Genomic DNA, 22,008 nt, shown 5'->3' with positions numbered 1-22,008 from the left:
TTTTGTTTCTTAAATCCATAATTCTATTAAGTTTAGGAAAAAAAATCCTTTTCCATGATTTCCATTAGAAAATGATTATAAGTAATCCCACTCGGGTCTCATAAATAGCCATTGCCCTGATACATATATAGCCACCAGAGAAAGATAAATGTAAAATTAAAATCTCAAAGTATAAAGGCTTCCTCTAATGTGGGGAAACAAAGAATTATAGTTGAAATATAGTAGAAATGTAAGACTACTTATGTAAAAATGACAACTTTTATATAGACACTCTACCTGCAAAAATATTCTAAGTGGTAATACTTTACATTTAGTTTCTAAAACCTTTATCTACAGTATGAAAGCCTTATCATAAATACTTTCACATTCTTAATATGCATTCACGTATGTTCATCAATCATATTTTGGGCCACTTGTAGAGAACAATCAAATACTATACAGAAGTGCTTTCTGTACATTCATAAAAGTAGGGTAAAATGACTTACCCACCTGCTGCCACTGGCACTTACCTACTCAAAATGAAGTAGGGGACGCAGAAACATAACAGGACCAGTGGCCAACAGGGGAATGCAAGTAGAAAGGCAAAGTAAGGGTTACTAGGTAGTAGCATAGCTACTCTCAAAACTGTTCAAGAGGAAGCACATTGCATAGCACTTTCCAAACAACACAGGGGGAGTACCTATTTGCAACAATGACATGTAACACATTATGCTTTTATAAATGAAACTATGAATCATTACATATTACATAGTTATTGGAGAATGCTTTTTCCCACCTAACCAGTAACCTCTCCCACCAGCAAAACAAAATATTGGAATTTATAAATTTCTCACACTATACCCACAGATTTGTAAAACAAGACATCTAACTCAAAACTTCAAAAATGTTAAACTAAATTAAAATATTTTCAGGCATTAAAAATCTATTAAAAAAAAACAGGACAATGACTGATAGGCTTATTTTAAAATAAAAAAATGAAGCAAAGAAGGGTAAAATTATTTGCTATAGAGGACAAATTGAGGCAAAACAAAACAGTACTAATTTTTTCAACATATGGCACTATTGTTTGTACTCCATTTTATTTACTAAATGAGTTTTAAAAACTAAAAATATTATGATTCAAGATCTATTATTGCTCATAATTTTTTCATCATTCAATTAGATAAAGACAAGTGAAGCACGTTTCCCACCAACATTTCTTCTGCCTGTCTGCATCTGGATGAATGGAAGTCACAATCTGGAGGTATATCGTGTCTAACTGACCCACTTTAGCTTTTCATGCCTATTCAATACATATGGGTAAAAGGTGGACAATAACAGCAGGCAGAGAATCCTCTAGACATGCCTAAGCATTAACTGAACACTTAGCTCTTTGCTTAAGCCAGTCAGTCCTCTCAATAAAGCACTGTGCAAGTCAAGAATGAAAAGCAGCTCTTACTCTTAGTGGATTTTTAACTTTTAAACCTTGACAGTCAAACAACTTAGTATCTGCTATGCTCTATCAAAAAGAAGTGAAAAATGAAGGACAAAAATTAACAGATACCAAGACTGTTCCATTTGACCTGAACAGAAGGATTAGTAATACAATCTCTTTCATGTCTTGGGATTGTTTAAAATACTGTTTCAGAATATGACAATGAAGAATGAGATGACTAGTAGAGATTCTTCCACTTCCCTGTTTCATGATTTTTCAGATACAGCTTTTATGTCGAGATTATTTCAGTGCTAATATAGAGCAGGGCTCAGTAAAAGACATGATGAATACCAAAGGTGGTTCTGCTCCTCCTCCTCATGATCTTCCAGATATAAGTACAATTAACAGCAAAAATTATCTTCACCATATACTTACTTTCTCCCACCTATAGATCGCAAAGGTAGTACAATATAATATTAAATATACTACAATACAAAGGAATCTTTGTTAGCCTTTAGCAGCCAGCCTACCGTACTGGAAACAAGCTTTAGAGCCTGATGGTATGGTTGTGTGCAAAATCACTTAGCACAGTACATGGAACATACCTGGTGCTCAATACATATAATTTCCCTTTAACAATAGAATAAATAGCCTGTATAACCTGCAGTTTAATATACTTACAGCTAGACTGCTGCATAATTAATTTCGGTACTAATACAGAGCACCATGGGAATGTGAAACGTTATTATTTGCCTGATATTTTGAGAGCATCCATGTCATATTATCTGCTAACATTTACCTAAAGAATATTGTTAATACATGGTAAGAGTTTTCAAAATGAATTCATGTTAGATACATCTATCAATTAAACCGAGGAAAGAACATCTGACAAGAAGGAGTAAAGGAAACAAGCATTTATTGGGTAACTACATACTGGGTTCAATGGTAGGCTCTCTTGCCACATTAGCTCATATAATTACATGGTAACACAGAAATAATTGATTCTCAAAGCACTTTGGTTTCTCAAAGTAGATAAGCACAATCATACTACATATTAAATCTAGCATGTATTTATTCCTTCACTGAGCAGTTAATACTTTAATAAGTGCTAGAGAAATCCACTTTTTTCTATAAATGCAACACAGAAATGAAAATATGTAGTAAATATTCTAAATTAACTATGTAGTAAAAAATAATTATTTAAAAATAAAATAAAAAATGAACTCACAGTGTAAATCCTCTGGAAATGACTTCAGTTTCTTGAACGAGACGTAAAGCTTTTCTCACAAGATTAGTAAAAGCTCGGCTATTTGTTGCCATGTCTTCCAAACGCACACTGTATTTTCTTAGGGTTACTTGTAGTTTGGCTGTCCTCCATAATCTCAAAGCTCTTATGATCAGATAAACAAATAGAATCACTCCCCACACTAGCCAGGTAGATACAATCCACCAAGTGGGAAGCATAATAAGCAAACTAATGAGAGCAAACAGCATTGAGACATCCCTATAACAGAGAAACCAAAAAATAATACCCATTAGACTACAGAAAGGTGAGTTACCTTATCAGTAAGTTAGGTTTCCTAAAATAGATAAAATTTTAGCTTCTTTGTAACACAGACCTTAAAAAATATGACATTTAAAAAAATCGTGTGAAATAGTGTAAAAATATCTAGCAACTAGACAGTGGTCCTTAGATATTAAAATCTGAGCTAATAAGTTTATTAAGTAAAGGACATAAGAAATAGGTGCCTTCTGACATGATTTAAAACATTTGTTTTTAAAAACTTTTTCAATTACAGTTGATATTCAATATGATTTTATACTAGTTTCAGGTGTACAGCAGACAATTACATAATTTATGAAGTGATTCGCCCAATAATTCAAGTACCCACCTGGCACCTAAATAATTATTACAAGATTATTGACTATATTTCCCTATGCTGCAACTTTATATCTCCATGACTATTTTGTAACTACCAAGCTGAATTTATTAATCCCTTCACCTTTTTCACCCAGTCCCCCAACACCCCTACCACCCGATAACCATCAGTTTGTTCTCTGTATCTATGAGTCTGTTTCTGTTTTGTTTGCTTATTTTGATTTTTAGATTCCATTTGTAAATCATATAGTGTTTGTCTCTCTCTCGACTTATTTCACTTAGCATAACACCCTCTAGGTTCATGACTTTTTATTTTTAAAAGACATGGACTCCTTAATCTAAAAACAAATTATAGATTTAAAAATCCAACTTTACAAATTTAAAAGTAAAAATAGTTTAATTTTTACTAATTTTAATATTAAAATGCTTATTAATATTCAAATACATTATGAGTTCCTTTTCTTTAAAATCAGACTTTAATTATTTGGATATATATATAAAACCTCAAGAAAATACAAGCATTTTTCCAATTAGAAGTGATATATACTTGATGAGTAATTATTTTGAATGAAGCCATCTAATTTTATATTGTCACAAATCTGGAATACATACACTGTAGACCGTAATATGGACAAGGTTTATACTTTGACACTGCTTCAATTGAAGTAAAAATGTGTGTAAAATATTTTCACTTAGGTCAATTACAAATGTATAGATTAAAACCCATCTTTTGAGCAATGAAGGCTTTGATGAAAAGGTGTATATATTAGAAAAGGTGAATGTAGAGATGTGTCGAAAAAACAGCAATACAGTCAAACTGCAAAGAAAGTCACATATAAAGTGCTTCTTAATAAATATTTGCCTGCCCTACTTCACCATGGCATCCTGTACTTTTAGAACAAACTCTCATCATCTATTTGTACATATTAACATGTATAATTGTAGAAAAGTCTACAATTATTTACAGGCCTCATAGTTGCTTAATCACAACTGTGGCTAAAGAAAACTTGAAAGTCATTAAATTCTGAAAACCTATGGTTCCTTTTAGCAGCACCTTAAGTTCTTTTATTTTTAAAGGAAAAGATGCTTTACTTCATCGTGATGATATGTGAGTGAGACACGTTTGGAAAACATCACACTTTGCTATGTTAGAATACGAAGCAGTTGTCAGTGTGACAGATGAACTCATGACACTGAGGCCAATGAATGTAATTGCTTGTATAGCCTGGAACAGTTTAAGCAATGATTTAGCTCATTTAATAAACTGATACTTTAACAGGAAGAGGACATTAATACTTCTGTGTATATATAATCCTTCCTTACCATTCTTCTTTCTTTTTTAAAAAAATGGATTATCCTCCGACTTATTAGATGCAAATATTTGAAGTTGCTGAAAAGTTCTAGGATAGTGTAAACCATTAGACTATGTTCCCTGTGATCTCTTAGCCAATAAAGCAAGAGGTGATTGTTTACTTCCATGTCCCATGCTACCCTTGTCTCTACAATGTAATTATGATATAATCTACTAATTGTGAAGAAACGAAGAACTGGCTAGGCCTGCATGCACACGTGTGCACAGGTATATGGGTAAGACAGGTTCCTTTTGGCATGTCATACCTGTTATTGGGCTGTTAAATTCAGAACTAATTATACTGACTTGAAAGTGGATTTTTTTTCAGCTTCACTTTACATAGGATTTACTTTAGAAAGGTACTTCTAAAAAACCTCTGGCATGTAATTAGCCACAATGCTACAATGTATGGAATGTTTATAATGCCTTTACAATGGGGAGCAAAATGATGGCTTTCCTCTGAATACTCTATACATAAGCAAAGGATAGATGTTTTCTGGACAGCACCAAATATTAGGGGTCGCCAGAGAGCGAAGTGTTGGAAGGTGTCCATTTTCCTGTTGAGGTTGCCCCGCAGACAGGATACCGGAATCAAGTAGCTCAATCAGCTCCACATCCTCTTGTAACAGGACTTCCTGTTGCAGGATGGTATGTAGTGAGTCGAGTCGGAATCCAATATCCTTGCCATTAACAGACCAGAAGAGAGGTATTGATGCATACATAATTTTGCATTAAATGCTAAGCTACTAAAGTGCTAATAAAACTTAGAGGTGCTTATTTTCAGTATAAACTCCAAGAAGAAGAAACAACAGTCCAATCTATCTTGCTTATAATGTATGGGGGGTTTTTTCCACTGTAAATGTGAAACAATAAAAATCGAGGTGGATATTATTGAGCCACCAGATGTGAAATAATACATTTTTAATAAAAATAGGTGAAGTAACTACAGATTAATAAATGTCTTGTTAACCCCAATTAATTAAATTGCTGGAACACACATGGAAAACGTAATTTGGTAACATAAGATGCTGTTCCTGGATACTGTAACAGTATAGCCAGCAGGATCAAGGCCTTCTAAAAATGAACATTTGGATATTAAAAATACATCATTAAGGAATGTAATGTAAAACCACATTAACATGTGCATGGCATTTATAGTTTGCAAAATGCTTTCACGTATACCAGCTCATTTATTCCTTCCTCTTTTCCTTCTACATATCTATCAAGAAATAATCTCAAACATACCAGGCACCATGCTTGGCACCAAGACACACAAAAAAATGAACAAGACATACAAGTCTCTATTTATAGAGCTCATAGTTTAATGAAGGACCAAAAAGCAAACAGAGGAGTGCAATTAGGTATACCAAGGATATTATGAAAATGCCATAGAGCGACCAAAACTTGCAATGAAGTCAGAGAAAGCAAAGGAGGTAATGCCTGAGCTGAGTCTTAAAGTAGGAACAAGAACTGACCAGATGTAAGAGTTGGAAGAGTCAGATGAGACAGAATAAAAGCTCCTCTAGAACTGCAAGTCATTGATATTAGCTTTATGCAAAGTGTACGTGGTAGAGGTAAGAGACGAGGTAGCAATGTTAGGTAGCAAGCAGATAGGTTAATTCTCACAGTAACCCTGTGATGTACGTTATCATCCTTCTCTCCATTCTTTAAGAGGAGAACAAAGAAGCCCAAAGAAATTAACTAATTTTCCAGAAGTCTGATTTCAAAGCCTAAGTATCTGGTAGTTGAATTTTGCTTCATTGTTTATATTCTGCTCCACCACAAAACTTAAGGTTTCATTCTTGTATTAAATTTAGACTGATCCTACTGTAAGATAAAAATAAAGAGAACTTTTAAAGGACAAAGTCATTAGCAATTAAAAGAGGAAGGTCTAGCATTTGAAAGCAGTGGGTTTGCAATCTCACACCACCGAGTCCAGCCCTAGCTGCTCATAATGGGGACTTAGTAGGAATGCAGTGATCCGTATGTCAAACTTGATCACAGCTTACACAGCACTGTTAGAGAAGAAAAAGAATGTTTTTAATATTAGGCCTATCCACTAGGATATTTATTTATTCATTTTCCCTAATCTAAAACAATAACACTGTTTCAATGGAATGTTCGTTTTCCTTTTAGCCTGATGCGGCTTTCTCACCTTCTGCTGGCACACTCTGCATGGGCTCAGCAGCCCTTTTATGTTTGAACTCTCGCCTCCTCCTCCTTACAATCCTGATTCTAACCGTAGAAATCACTTAACTGTTTGATGTCCCACCCCACTTTCATAAAGAGAGAGCAGCACAACTCACTTTATACTACCTTCGGGTGTGGAGGATGGGGAGGGAAGCAACAGGGGCAGGAAGTGAAGCATGGTAGATTTTCAAGTAATCTTTGAAATAAACTTCATATATTGGTCTTACTATTTGGTTTGGAATCCCCAATCAGACATAGACACATTCAAATACAGTATTAAAAAATTAAGCTTTTTTTTTTTTTAACAAACGCTTTAAATCATACCTTTTATGAGACCTCTGTATGCCTATATACTGGTAAGTTGAAAGAAGCCTTACTAAATGAAGGCTAAGTAAGGCTCATTGAGAGGAGAAAAGCTATTAACACAGTGGGAGCATTCCCTCTTCACAGAACCTCTTACAGACATGCTGCTTAATCAGGAACTCACTTTCTTCAACCCCACTCCTTGGCATCAGACCTACCTCCAAAAGTGGGATAATGTGTACCCCAAACCAATGTGCTCTGACACAGTATTAATAGCTTTGGGAATATCTGATTCAAGAGTGTGACAAACTAATAACCTACAGTCATTTACACAAGCAAATTAACTTAAAAGGTACCAAGACACTCCAAATAACAAAATATTATCTTAGTTATTAGATTGCCTCTACAAAGGAAGAACTTGAACTATATTCTGATAATTATAGCTGTAAAATTGAACAAGATTAATGAATAAAGTTTTTCTTAAGGATAAATTATAAACTATTACCTTTTAATTATAAAAATAAGAACTGCAGAAAATATGGAAACTGTGTTGCAATAGGGCAATGAAAATACTGGGGAAATAGATACCTGCTAAATAAGAAACATGCTACAATAGACCTGTTTGGAATCAGGTCCAAGACTCAAACACATGAAATTCAAAAGGTACCAATTCTGATGGACTTAAATATTAGCAGATATCATCTGAACAGTTGGGCGCTATGTGTTGCAGGGAGGTGCACTATGCGAACTTTGGTTCGCCCTCAACAAGTCTGAGTACCACAACCTAATTAGTACCTGGGTTTATATCCTGGTTCCACAACTTAAGCAGGTTAATAACCTCTCTGTTCCACTTTCCTTATTTTAAAATTAAATTTATTAGGGTGACACTGGTCAGTAGGGTCATGAAGGTTTTCAGGTACATTTCTATGACACGTGGTCTGTATATTGCACTGTGTGCCCACCACGCAAAGTCAAATCATCTTCTGTTGCCATGTATTTGGCTCCTTTACCTTTTACTACACCTCACTCTCTGTTCCAGTTTCCTCATCTGAAAAATACGTAGTGCCAGCTTCACAGGGTTGTTGTGAGAATTAGGTCAATATTTGTAAAATGCCAAGAGTGTACGGTGCACAGTAAACACTATGGAAGTGGTAGCTGCTAGTGCTGTTAGCATACATGAACTAATTACAACATAATAAAGAAAAGCATATATAATATAATACAAAAACTTACAGATCATAGCATAGATAATTACTACTAGGCTGTTGTAGAAAATAAGAGATCAATGAATGGGCTAAAGTTTCTGGGAAAGGCCTTAGGGAAGAGCTAGGACTGCTTATTGAAAAGACTCCAATAATAGAAAAATGGAAAGAATTCTACCACAGTACAATAGCAAGAACACAGACAAAAAGAACAGGCATGGAATAAAGGAAAAGGAAGACTGAGTTGGCTGATGGAAATATTGGTGGATAAGACTATAAAGGTAGATTAGGGCAAATTACGCAGCCTCTTGATGCTGACATGATTAATTGGATCTGATATGATAGATATGATAGATAATAGGGATCTTTTTAGGATATAAAGAGAGAAAAAGATTTCTTCCTAGATGGAATGAAAAGGAAGGAAAAGCACAGCTAAAGAATAAAGAGATTTATATTTTTGCCCCAGGGATGGCGAAGGGAATGATTATTCATGTGTTGATACACTTCAATGACCTTATAGACTGTTTAACATGTGATACTATTTCATAAAGCTAATGAGGGTCAAATGAGATAACATGTGTGAAAGCACTTTATAGCCTACAAACTGCTTTAGAAGTGCTAATATCACTGTCATCATAGTTGCTATGAAGGAATTTTTCCATCTTTAAGAAGAAAAATACTACTGTAATAAAAATGAACAATGGGAAAATGTTCAGATGTCATGGAGCAATTGGCAGTACTTTTGTAAAAGGAAAGAGGGACTGGTTCAATAGCTGTATAGCTAACAAAATTTCAACTCTGAAACAACCCAGGGGAAAAGGTCAAGCAATCTCATGCCAGAAGCCAACTAGGCAATGCCTTGTTCCATTACCAGCAAACTATTTCTTAGGTTTTACTTCCTACAATTCTCCATAATATAAGCCCAAAGGGATACACATAGAAGCTGGCACTTTATAGTGAAGCATGACATGAAACACGTGGCCAGAGACAAAGAACCCAGAATGAAAAGCTCAGGACTATATAAACCATGGCTGAACCACAGAAAAATGTATATGGACCCATATACATTACCAGAGTCCTAGTATCTCTGAAGAGTGAGGATGGCTCCACCTGGGTAGAGTGGATATTCGATGTAGATGACAAGACACTTCAATGACCTTTCCAACACACCTACAAAGATGAAGCCCTGAACAGAGAACTTGCCCTTTTGGATTGCTGAAATAGTAATTTTAGTCAGTCAAAACATAATAATACTCAAACTAAGAGGTAGTGGATTAAAGTAAAGAGCCTGGGCTTTGAAACCAGGAGATCTGAATGCAAATTCTGACTCCATCACTTCCTAGGTGAACATTCCTGAATAATTCATTTATGTATTCTTAAACCACACTGAGCTGTCTGAACCTCAGGATTTCCAACAAGGTTTTCCTTACAAGTTTTGGTGCATTTTACCTGTTGGAAGTTTAGATTAGCAAATCAAAATGTGAAAGCACTTTGTAAACATTTCTTTATAAATAATAATTTACAAGAATAATAATTATTATCTTAGGGTCACAGGCCAGCAGAGGATCCTGGAAACCTGCTTCCCTGTAACCTGATCACTCCTACTGAGAACCATGAGAAGTACGTCATAACTTCAATTTTGTATTGTTACGCTGTAAAACCATGAAGTACTACTCCCTCTTGGGGGTCAAGAGGTCAAACAGATAAACTGCGGCAGAGAGAAGGAAAACAGCAACCCTTACAGAATCACAAAGGCTCTCAATGTTGACTATTCCAAGTCTTTGGAAAATTCTATAATTTATCAGACCCAGGAGACCAAATTTTACATAGGAAGTCATCAGAGAATGGTAAATAAATTAATAAAATAAAATAAATTAATCTGAAGCTGCAGATTAAATGATACATAAATTAGGGAGGAACCACTCTTGAGGGTTTTTTTTACCCAAGCCTTGTATCATTGGATGTGGGGTAAGGATAGAGACAGTCAAGTCTCTAATGAAAAAGGGAGAAGACCCCATTAATGGCTACATTCCTATTCCCTTCCCTGCTGAGGGAAATAGCTGTCAATGGAAGAAGACGGCAGAAGGAAATTAGAGATTAACAAATAAGGTTTCAACAACTACCGGACTACTTTATCCTAAATGGCTAATAACCGCTTAGAACTATGAAATGATACTTATGAGTCCAAATTCAAAGATCTCCAGTTATTGAAGAATTCCTTTTTTTTTAGGTGATAGAAACAACTTTATTTAACAATTCATGAAGTGGAGAGTCTCCTTTTGAAGAACTGCCCAGAATTTCTAATAAAAAATCAATCACCATCCAAATCAATAGCAAGACAAATTCTGATTCGTTAATTCTCTCACTAGTACACTAGAGCCCTGAAAATTGACAAAATGAAAAGGTAAAAAGAACACTTACCAACTTGTGAAGTAAGTCATCTTTCTTATTGCACTGAGAAAAAATCCAACTTTTGATGGTTTCAGCCACTTTTAACAGAATGCCTTGCTGAAGGAGATGAATGATGTTGTATAGGATTATTAAACCACAGCCAAGCAGCAGAAAAACATCAAATAACTTATGTCTAATTAATCACAATTTTTATCAGAAAAAGAGAAAATCATCCAGGTTACATGCTTTGTCAGTATGTCTCAGCCTCCTTATTAGTTCCAAATTTACTTGCACATCAAAATCCACTGGATTCTCGTTAGTTAGAAACATATTCCTGAGTCTCCAAACTAAAGATTTAGATTCAGTAAGTTTGGAATAAGACCCGAATATGCGATTTTTAATAAGCAGTCAGAAATCACTGTGGTACAGCCCATTTATCTTGGGTACAGCATAAACTATGTATGTCAACGTGATGATGGTGTGGATTTCAGAGGCAAACCACAGGGCTCTCCAAGTTCTCAGATATTAAGAACATTTCATTCCATAATACTAAGGCAGAATGAAAATTTAATTTTAGAAAAACTCTCACTGAAATAAAAAGTATATTATTGAGTCACTCAAAAATTCAGTATACCTTAATAGTCCATTTCCTGAGTGTGCCCATAAATGGAGTTTACATTCACTGAGTGATCACTATATCTATCCCAGGTACTGAAAAAGGGTCATGGGAAGAAAGACTAATACACCTAACCTTCGTGGTCAAGAGCTTAGTACAGAAGAGACAGTACCAATAATTACGAACCAATGTATAGTCTGGAAAAGTATGGAAAAAGAAGAGGTCAAGGGGAGCTAACAGTGGAACTAAGCCCTAACAGATGAGTAGAAATTTAACAACGGAGGAAGTTAGGACACTCAGGCAAGGGAACAGGAGGATTACAGGAGAGAGCCACGGAAGAACATGCTGTGGGGCTGGTGGCATAGTCTGGGACAGCTGAGACTCAAGGGGATTGCGATAAAGTTAAAAGACATACTGAGATGGGTTTTAAAGAACTTCGGTTTCATATGCCACCATAGTTTAGATTTTATCCTGAAGGTTGTGAGGAGCCACCTAAGGTTTTTATGCAAGGAGTGATACAATTAAAAAATCAGCATTTTATTTTATTTATTTTTTAAGTATATTTTATTGATTATGCTATTACAGTCTTCCCAATTTTTTCCCCTTCCCCCCCCTTGGTCTTGCACCCCCCAACCCACTAGCATTCCCCCCTCCCTTAGTTCATGTCCATGGGTAGTGCATATAAGTTTTTTTTTCTGAGTTCTGTTTCCTATACCATTTTTGATCTCTCCCTGTCTATTTTATGCTTACAAATGATGCTTCTTCTTCCCTGTACCTTTTCCCCCCTATTCCTCCCTTCCCCCTCCTCACTGAAATCCCTCCATGTGATGTCCATTTCTCTGATTCTGTTCCTGTTCTAGTTGTTTGCTTAGTTTTTGTTGTTTTTCTTTTCTTTTAGGTTCATTTGTTGATAGTTGTGAGTTTGTTGTCATTTTACTGTTCATATTTTGTATCTTTTTCTTAAATAAGTCCCTTTAACATTTCATATAATAATGGCTTGGTGATGATGAACTCCTTTAACTTGACCTTATCTAAGAAGCACTTTATCTGCCCTTCCATTCTAAATGAAAGAAAAATAACTGGCAACAGTGCAGAGGCTGTACTGGCAGCACATGACTGTAGCCAGCTAAACAATATCCAGGCCTGTAGTAGGACAGCAAAAATGGTAGTGATTAGGGTTATATTTTAGAGGCACAGACGCCGACATATCATTTTGTGACCGAATCAATGTGGGAGTGATGGAAAGTTTAAGATAACTAAGAAGGTGGTAATTTGGAAATATATAAAAAGAATTTGTGGGGTGCTAAGGAAAGAAGCTATGTTTTAGACATGTTAAATCTGAGCTTCCTGGGGCACAGGTAGGTGGAAACGTCTAACAAGCATCTGGAGCTCAGCAAAGATGGAGAATGGACATGAGTGGCCAATGAAAGCAAGAAGTAGAGGGCATCTCTCAGAGAAAACAGACCAAGCAGAGAAGAGGACTGATGCTAAACTTTACAGAGGGAACATTTAAGAGTAAACACAGGAAACACGTCTATGTGACAGACGTGGAGCAGTTACTGTCTGCTGCTAAGGTTTCAGTGCAGATGCAAAAAAAAGGGGTTCTTGTGATTTTTGTGTCTGATTGAGGCAGCCAAGATAGCATGTGGGAATGCAGTGGAAAACATGAGTCTTTGCAACTTGGAAATAACCCTGTAAACAGTAAAAAGCCTATTTTACTCCAAAGAAGAATCTTAAATATGAGTTTATAAGAGAAGTGTTGAAAATGATTCTCCTACACTCTTGCCTTCTGATTGATTCCACTTCTAAAAGCTTAAGGATTAAAACTAATTAGAGGCAAGCCAGTGATCCTTTAAAAAGAAAAATCACAGGAACCCCCCCCCCCCCCGAAAAATGTAGAGAATAAATATTTATGGTGAGAATACCAGTACAGACTACTCAGTGAGTACTTGACAATCACATGAAAAAATAGTATAAAAAGGGGTATTAGTGCTACGAACCATTTCGTTATGAACTCATATCATACACAAAACTTTTCTTTCCAAAGAAAATAACTGGTACTTCACTGTTTGAACAGAATTTTGAGGGCAATTCTAAAAATACATCCACTGAGAAGGAACTAAGTAGTATAGTAATTTTCTAAAACTTAGTTGCCCCAGATTTAGAAAAACTCCATTTTAGAAAAATACAGCTCATACAGCTGAACTGTGTCTGATGAAGACTAAACAAACTTTCTAGACATGTGGTGATTTTGAAAAACACTCTCTAGCTATGCTTTTTACTCTTCCTCGATTTCTGAGGGGATGAAATTTTACTCTTATTTTATTTATAAATTAATAACATTTCTATATGTAAAAACACTTGTCATAAACGAAAGGAGTGAACACCTACAAAACACAGGTTTGCACCCCGACACCGTCATTCCCCCAGCGCCGCGCTCCCCCAACACCACACAGAGGTCAATGTGCGGGCTACGCCTCAAGATTATCCCTTGGGCCTTTCTTTGTCTTTTCTTACTGGGTAATCTCAAATACAAGTTTTAATCTATAAATAATCTATTAGATAGATCTTTAGGTTTTCCTTTCAAAACTTTTCCCAGGAATGTCCATATTTGACAGGGCAAAGAGAAGGCAGGGTTTAAGTACAGAGGACGAGCAAACTGGCTCTGAACCATGTGAGCTCTCACTCCCCAACTCCCATCCTGTGGGTGTCAGTCAGAAACACTAACCAAAACAAACAAAAAAACCCAAACCCTTTCTCTGGCATTTAATCTGCTGTTGCAAATGGGCCCAGCGTGGTTACCTCACATGTTAGGGATTTTTTAAAGAACAGGAGAAACGACCTCTATCACCACAGAGTAAGTAATTGAAAACTTTCAAAGCCACCTCCTGAAAATAACTGTCTTATAATAAAATACTGATTAAACTAGAATTAGCTCAAAAAATTAGTCATCTGGCTATATTTCTTATTAAATTAGAATTCTTTGTATTAAAACTGAAATGTACTAGAATTTTTTATTTTAATAAATATGTCAAATAAAACAAATGAATGTATTAGGTTAATGAACTTTATAGAACATAATGGAGATTCATCTAGTATCTTAGCCTCATAATTGCTGTACACCAACTATGAGGTATATATAAAGGTACATAATACTGCAGATCTAAAGGCCATCAGACACTGAGGTATCCTTGAAATTGTTTATGAAATACCTTATCAATTTGCTTTCTTATAATTTGTGCTCTTTTAAGAAATATATTTAGAGAAAAAGTTATTCCAGTTAATATATGAGTCCCAGAAGTTGGGTTCTCATTAATGTTTTAGTATATTTATCTGGTCCTCTCCATATATTTAAATATTAAAGATAAATATAATATTTAAATAAATAATATATTTTGATCTTCAACCATATTCATTTCCATTTACTATACATATCACTTATGAAACAGTCCAAAACAGCAAGGATTCACGTTTACTTAAACAGGAAGTTTTGTACTACCGATGATAAAAAGTAAAGTCTCACAAGTGTTGGAGAGGACATGGAGGATTTTTTTGTTTCTGTTTTTTGTTAAGGTAAAGAACAAAAGATCAAGTCATAGAGAACGAACATGCTCTCTTACTTTTGGCAGAGCTCTTAGAGGCGGCTTTTGTTGTCCCTCTGTCACTGAGCATTTTTCTGGTTTTGCTGACAGAGAAGAACATATTTCAAAGTCCGTGTGTCCCAGATCCTGTAAGTACTGATAAAGTGGAGAATTCTGAAAGAGACGTAAAATAAAACAAATTTTAACATCATTACTATTTCAAGTTTTAGAGGCCAAACTCAATACCAAACTTCACAATCGTGACTGAACTCTTTACAAATTTCATAATTATGCCCAAACTCTTTAAGGCTTAATCTATAAAGAACTGAATTATATCACAATGCTAAAATATCAACTAATAGTTTAACAGAGGGACCCCAAAAAGGAGAATACTCAAATAAATAAAACATACCGATATTTCTGAGTAACACCAAGAAAAAATTATTTAGGAATATAAATAGATTTGTTAAGAAATTACTTTGCCCAAATTTTTGTAGTATTAGATTTCTTCAAAACAGCCAATCCTGGCTATATATAGCTCCTAAGAGGACCTACAGTGAAAAACAGTTATTAATTGAAGCCAAGAAGAATTAGGCAATGATTATACTGTATTAAAAATAATTTTACCATAACATCATATTCATTGATTCAGTAAAGCACAACTATGCACTACTGTATTATAGATAACACATATAGTACCCAGCACTGTAAGAAAAATACTCCAAGAAAGTTACCTAAGCTAAGCTTATGTATAAGCACATGGCAAATGAGAGTCAGTGTGTCTAATAAAAGCATTAGAACACAGTGGTTAAAGACAAACTCTGGAGCCAGACTACAGGTTGAAATTCCAGCTCTGCCTCTTACTAGCTGGGTAACTGAAAATTTATAACCCTTTCATGCTTCAGCTATTTCAACTAAAGATAGGGATAATAATAATACCTAGTTCATAAATATAAAGCAAGTAGACCAGTCCCGGACACAGAGTAAGAACTCAATTTATACTTTATATAAGCTATGTGAAAAGAGAGCAGGTTTTGGAAAAAATGAAAAAAAAAATCACCCCAATCCCACCGAACAGAAATATCACCATTGCTGTTGGATGAAAATCTATGAGACAACTCTTTTTGGATAAATTGCAAGATGTAATTTTAACTTTTAGCCTTCTCTAAAGTACAATGTTGGCGACATGCTTAAAAATAAACCTGATTCCACTCAACCTAATATTTAATATTTAAAGAACCACCACCACCAAAACAAAGAGCAACACAGCTGCCATAGTACTACTTAACTAAGCTTAAACTAAGCATTAACTACGCATTTTACATGCATCATCTCGGTTAAGGTTCAAAACAAACTATAAAAGGTATCATCATCATCATCATTACTATTGTTATTCCATTTCATAGTTGAGGAAACAGATTCACTCAGCTAAAGACATCAGGATGGATCTAACCCCAAAGCCGACACTCGGAAATACACCATACTAGCTAAAATTACGGAGTCCTTCTTGTGTCTACAGAGGAAGACACCAAAGCAGCTTACTTACAGTTGAGTGCAAAGAAAAATTACAGGAATGGAAACAGAGGAACGATACCTAAACTACACCAACACTTTTAGGAAATATATCCTTGAGTTTGGAAACATGAGGAAGAGCAAGAATTTGCTGGACTGGCAGGATTTTGCTGATTTTCAATTTGAGACAAGAAGAAGAGGAGTCAAATGCCTTCCTTTTTAACTATTCTCAATCTCTCTTTTGAGAAAAATATGCAAAAAATTATAATATATGGAGGATACCTCTATCAGATTTAAAATCTCTGGTGGCACAAATGGTTAATCTTTGTATCACCTGTAATGGATCTTCAAATATTGCCTTGAGTTACTCAATCTGTACTTTCACACTGAACTGTGAATCAGAGTGGCAAAAGAACAAGAATGTTAGTTCATTTGGGCTGACCTTTTGAAAAGTTTACATACTTTTAAAAAGACAAACTTGTTTTTAAGGCAGTAGAATATTTTCTTCAGATGAGCTCCCGTGGGGAAGAACAATAAATAAGACGGATCAAAGTGGTTACACTTTTTTATGACAGGCCAGATAGTAAATATTCTAGGCTTTGCAGGCCATATGGTCTGTGTCTCAACTCTGCTGCTACAGTGTGAAAGCAGCCACAGATGATCATAAACCAGTGAGTGTGGTTATGTTCCAATAAAACTTTATTTATGAAAGTATTTAACTTATCATTTTAATGTATCACAAAATATCATTCTTTTGAAATTTTACCTATGTACTTAAAAACGAAAAAACCAGTCCTTGTTCACCGGTCATATAAACACAGGCACAGAAGAGGGGACAAATCTGACCCAACCGTCTTAGTCTGACTCTGGTTCTAATTAAAGACTCAGTTGAACTGAAGAGGCACACTGTTGAGTGCGAACTCCTCTCTGGGAAGAGGCTTGGGGAGTGGCAATGTGACCAAATTTCCTTCTATTCAAATTGTAATGCTGTATCAGCACTGGCCCCAATGTCCCTTCCTTTTCCAGTTCATGTCACAGCTCACACAATAACCAAATGGAGTATCTGTAACATAGATTTTTTTTTTTGTGTGTGTGTGTGGGTGGGTGACTAAACATAAGAGAAACAATGAATCCTTTGTTTTCCATATACAGGGGTGGGCAAATTAGGTTACAGTTGTAATACAAATAGTACAATAATTAATAAATAATAATACAAGAATATACTTGTGTTTCTCATACTCACAACTGTAAACCTACTTTTGCCCCATGCTGTATGTTTTGCACATCAACCAAGCACACGCACTCAGTGTGAATCACCACATTCTGGAACGTCTGCTATTGCATATTTCACAAAAACAGCATAACTGTTTATCCTGTATGATAGTGATAATGTTCAATCATGTCATTTCATACAGTAATTCTACCAGTAGTTTATTCTGCTGTTTTTCCAAATGTAGAACTTTTAAACTTTTGGCTGGTTTCACAAGCTGCTTGTCAAAGGCATGACGCATCCATTTGTGCTCGACGACTGCTAACGATGCCTTCGTAGTTCTGGTTCCTCCCTCACCTTTAGTGACAGAGTTCATCACTTTCATTCTAGAAAGCACTGTTTCACAGCTCCGGCAAATTCTGGCTTGCACGGACCATCCCTGTGCTCTGTTTCATGGCTTTAATGTGACCATTTGACAAAATCTCAGAGTAGACAACCTTTGGAGACTAGGGATGGAGGTACTGCAGGTCCAGTAAAACGCGATTCCAGTCATCCTCGTATTTCACACTAGCACATTTGCCTCTTTGTCTTCAATGCGAATACTATCGTTTTCTAACATAAACTTGGACTGTATGGACACTAAAGCTCTATTCATTATATTCATGATGGTATTCTGAGTTGTAGCATTTCACTGCTTTATTTCTACTTTTATGCTTTTGAGCCAAAGAAAATTTAGAATTTAACCAATGACAACACAAAGGAAAAACAAACAACCCTTGGTTTATAAACTGAACATTGGCCAAGATGAACTGACCAAGATAGGCCTTGTAGCACATGAGCAACTTTTAAGAATACAAAGGGTTTTTTAGTAAAATTATTATTTTATATTATTTTAAAAATACATTTGGGGAATAAAAGTACTATCACTTTTCCCCTGAAACTACTAAATAACCTGTATATTACTTGACAGATCTCAGAAAACCACATTATGGCCAGTGGTTTTTAGTTTTTGGTCTCCAGGCCTCTTTATGGTCCTTATAAACTACCGAGAGCCCCAAAGACCTTTTGTTCATGTGGCCATCGATATCTATCATATTAAAAACTCAACAAAAAATTTAAAAGTTATTTATTTACAGTAACAATAAACCCAGATACAGGGTGGGGAAAAGCAGGTTTACAGTTGTTCATGTGGAAAATAGTACAATGATCAATAAATCATAATACAAGAAAAAACTATTTTGTGTACTCAAAACTGTAAACCTACTTTTGTGAATGCCTATATTAATGTAAATAATTTTAATGAAAAGTACTTTTTTCCCAAAATTAAAAAAAAAAAGAATTGAGAAGAGTGGGTTGTTTTACATTTTTGTAAATCTCTTTACTATCTGGCTTAATAGGAGATAGCTGGATTCTTATATTTGCTTCTGCGTTCAATCTGTTGCAATTTATTGTCTTAGAAGAAAATCAAGCCTTGAACAGATAGTTTGAAAGTTAGTATTTTAAGTCTTTTCTGATAATTGTATTATCAAAGAATAGCCATAACAAAACAATAGTTTTGAGTTTTGAAAAGGCTAATTTTAATGTGAAATATGAAACCATATTGATGAGCTTTTCATACTCTGTACATGCACAGGAGAATAAGAGTGAAAAAGGCAGATAATATTTTATTATTAAAACCTGATCACCCAATATAAAATAATTTATTTTTATTTTTATTTTAGAGCAAGGTGAGGCTCCCTATTGCAACAGCCTAATCACTATATTTGAAGGTTTTCGGCTATTAGGCATATAAACTAATATGCGGAAATTTCTGTTTCATATAGTGAGCATTACTATAGGTTGATGGCAGCTTTAGAAAGGGACTTTTTTTTGTGGAAGGTAAGGGGGAATAGGTGGTGATAGGTAATTTTCTGTATTATAGTTTTTCCCTTGGTTCAAGCAAAATAGAACCACAAATGTTTCAGTTAAGTTGTTTTCTTGAAGAGAAATTATCAGCACTGAACTCAAAGTATAATTTTGTAGTATGAGACAATGTTACTGCTGCCAAAAGAAATATGAATGAATAACCTTAGACACAGCATGTGGGAGCTTCTCCTCAGGAAATCTTGTGGTTAATGATTCCTGTAAATTTCAGCTGACAGAAAACACACATCATAGGACCAGAAAGAATTTTGCTAAGTGAATGATAGCCCAGAGATTTTGGTCGTGCTAAGATTGTTCTGATAGTGGAAACATTTTTTGTAAGGAAAATAAACAAAAACAGAAAGAAAACCCCAACACTTTTGCTGAACAAGCATTTCAAGAAAATGACTCATTTAAATCCTAGACTACCTGTCCTTCTTGCCCCCATTGAAGATAACAGACCCCACACTAATGAATACATGAAGTCTGAACCACTCCAATGCACTGTTTATTTTCTGCATGATTTACGGTACATCCTTCGGAAGTGCCAATACCTTTATTGCTGGTTTGCATTTAAGAAGGAAGATTAACTGGTATAGAAATGGAAGTGATGGGTAAATGCTTTTATGATTAGGCTCTGTCTTCTAAACTGCTTTAAACTCTTACAGATAGAACAAGTTGTAACCTGTCAGGTTCTAGCTCAGGGAGGGAAGAATAGGCCAAACGTGGAAGAATTGGGTGGCCCATTCAATAACAAACAATCACTGAATCTTCTTTGTGCCAGGCAGTATCTAGGCACAGGGGAGAAAACAAAACAGGTGAGGTCCTTGCTAAAAAGTTTCATTCTATGATTCTTCCAGTAAGACTATGTATGGTACACCGGCTTTCAACAGTACCAACGAAGTACTGTTGGTACTGAGTGATCGAATACTTTCCAGGTAGGCCACTATGTTTCAGGAAAATCCTCCTTTGGTCTAAGCTTTGTTAAGTAAACATTAGAATGCTATGGGGTTCTGAATAAACTTCTTTGGGTGGTAAAACACTCATGATGTTCTCTGAAAGACAAGATAAAAAAACCTGGTATGTTAAAATACAGAATTCTGTGCTAAATCAAATGCCATATCATTCTACGCAATCAGCCAAATTCAGAATATGGAAATTCTAAAGATCAAATTACCCAGTTTATTCAACAAATAGATGATATAATAAAGTTGGAGAAGGCAGAGAAAACTGTTAAAGACTAAAGGGACATATCGCTCAAATGTGACATATGGATGTTGTTTGGATGCTGGTTTGAACAATTATTAAGAAGAAATTTTTTGAGATACTTGAGGAAATCCAAACATAGCCTAGGTCTCAGATGATATTAGGGAATTACTATTCATTTTATTAGGTAGTGGTGTGTTTTTCAAGAAAGAGTATTTAACTGTTAGAAATGTATACTGAAGTATTTACAGGTGAAATTAGGTAATGTCTGGGATTTGCTTTAAAATGCTCCAAGAAAAGAGGTGAGGGTGAAAGAGGAATAGATAAACCATTGGGCAAAATTGTAAGTTTCTAAAGCTGGGTGAGGGCACCTGGAGCTTTCACTGTATTATTCTCTCTTTTTATGTATAATTTTAAAAGTCTATTATAAAGTTTTAAAAAATCAGACATTAGGTTTTCTTAGTCTGGTATAAGAGATATAAGAAAATAATATGGCAGAAAAACATAAAATTTAGAAAATTAAACTTGTTACTTTAACCTGGGAAAAAGATAAGCTTATTAAACTTTAGAACACTCACGTCTTTAAAAACGTCCATATAATGGTAGTGGTACTTTGAGTATCTGCTGAAGAGAATATGGCAAAAAGCAAATGCTAATTTAGTAACATCTTTAAATGATTTTGTGAGTGAATCACATAGGCATCAGTTACTGTAACATGTGCACATGATGTTTTATGTATTTATAAAAAAATATTCAGATAACTCTGGGCAAATATTTGGATTTGCAAACTTCCTGCAACAATGCCCCTGCCACTCAATACTCTGACTGAGGACAAAAAATGTAAAAGTAATAAGATGGCAAGTTAGTAGGCTTAGTGGAAGTACAAATAAATGGCTATTACCTGTCAATGTCAGTCATTCATATTGACCTTCCATGTACTAATGTGAAGTTTGTGAAATTAAATAATTCTCAATTTATGTGATTTTTGGAGCCATGCCCTCCCCCTCATCCCCAGGTCGGTATCACAGTATCTGTTTTGTTTTTTATCTTTTATTTATCCTGCATTTTTTCCATTACTATTTATCCCCCCATATCCTCTTCCACCTCCACCAAACCCCCTCCCCTGGAGCCATGTTTTCAAAATACCATTAAGCAGGCCAGTTCAGAAAGAAAAATCAACAAAAAACCAGTGCGATCCTACAGAGCAGCAGTTCTCAATCAAAGATTTTTTGTCCTTATCCCTGAACTCAG

At 35.1% G+C, this 22,008-nt stretch overlaps 1 protein-coding gene across 11 annotated transcripts in view; it reads right to left on the bottom strand.

Moving 5' to 3' along the window:
* Nucleotides 1-22,008, bottom strand: part of VEZT (vezatin, adherens junctions transmembrane protein) — a 67,149-nt gene that overhangs the window by 24,437 nt on the left and 20,704 nt on the right. For 5 of the 11 annotated variants that reach the window (XM_024579036.4, XM_045186805.2, XM_024579031.3 and 2 more), the window contains exons 2-5: nucleotides 14,967-15,101; nucleotides 10,761-10,847; nucleotides 5,152-5,324; nucleotides 2,643-2,918 (exon numbers count right to left, since the gene is read on the bottom strand). In XM_024579036.4, the coding sequence (XP_024434804.3) occupies nucleotides 2,643-2,918; nucleotides 5,152-5,324; nucleotides 10,761-10,847; nucleotides 14,967-15,101 (671 nt within the window). Of the gene's footprint in view, nucleotides 1-2,642; nucleotides 2,919-4,616; nucleotides 5,072-5,151; nucleotides 5,325-10,760; nucleotides 10,848-14,966; nucleotides 15,102-22,008 lie in introns of those variants that run through there. The other 6 variants (XM_045186803.2, XM_024579037.3, XM_045186802.2 and 3 more) reach the window with 5 other exon arrangements.

Source organism: Desmodus rotundus, chromosome 3, assembly GCF_022682495.2.
Source record: "Desmodus rotundus isolate HL8 chromosome 3, HLdesRot8A.1, whole genome shotgun sequence".
Classification (NCBI taxonomy): domain Eukaryota; kingdom Metazoa; phylum Chordata; class Mammalia; order Chiroptera; family Phyllostomidae; genus Desmodus; species Desmodus rotundus.
Note: the sequence above shows the minus strand (reverse complement) of the source record. Positions and strands in the feature narration are given on the sequence as shown.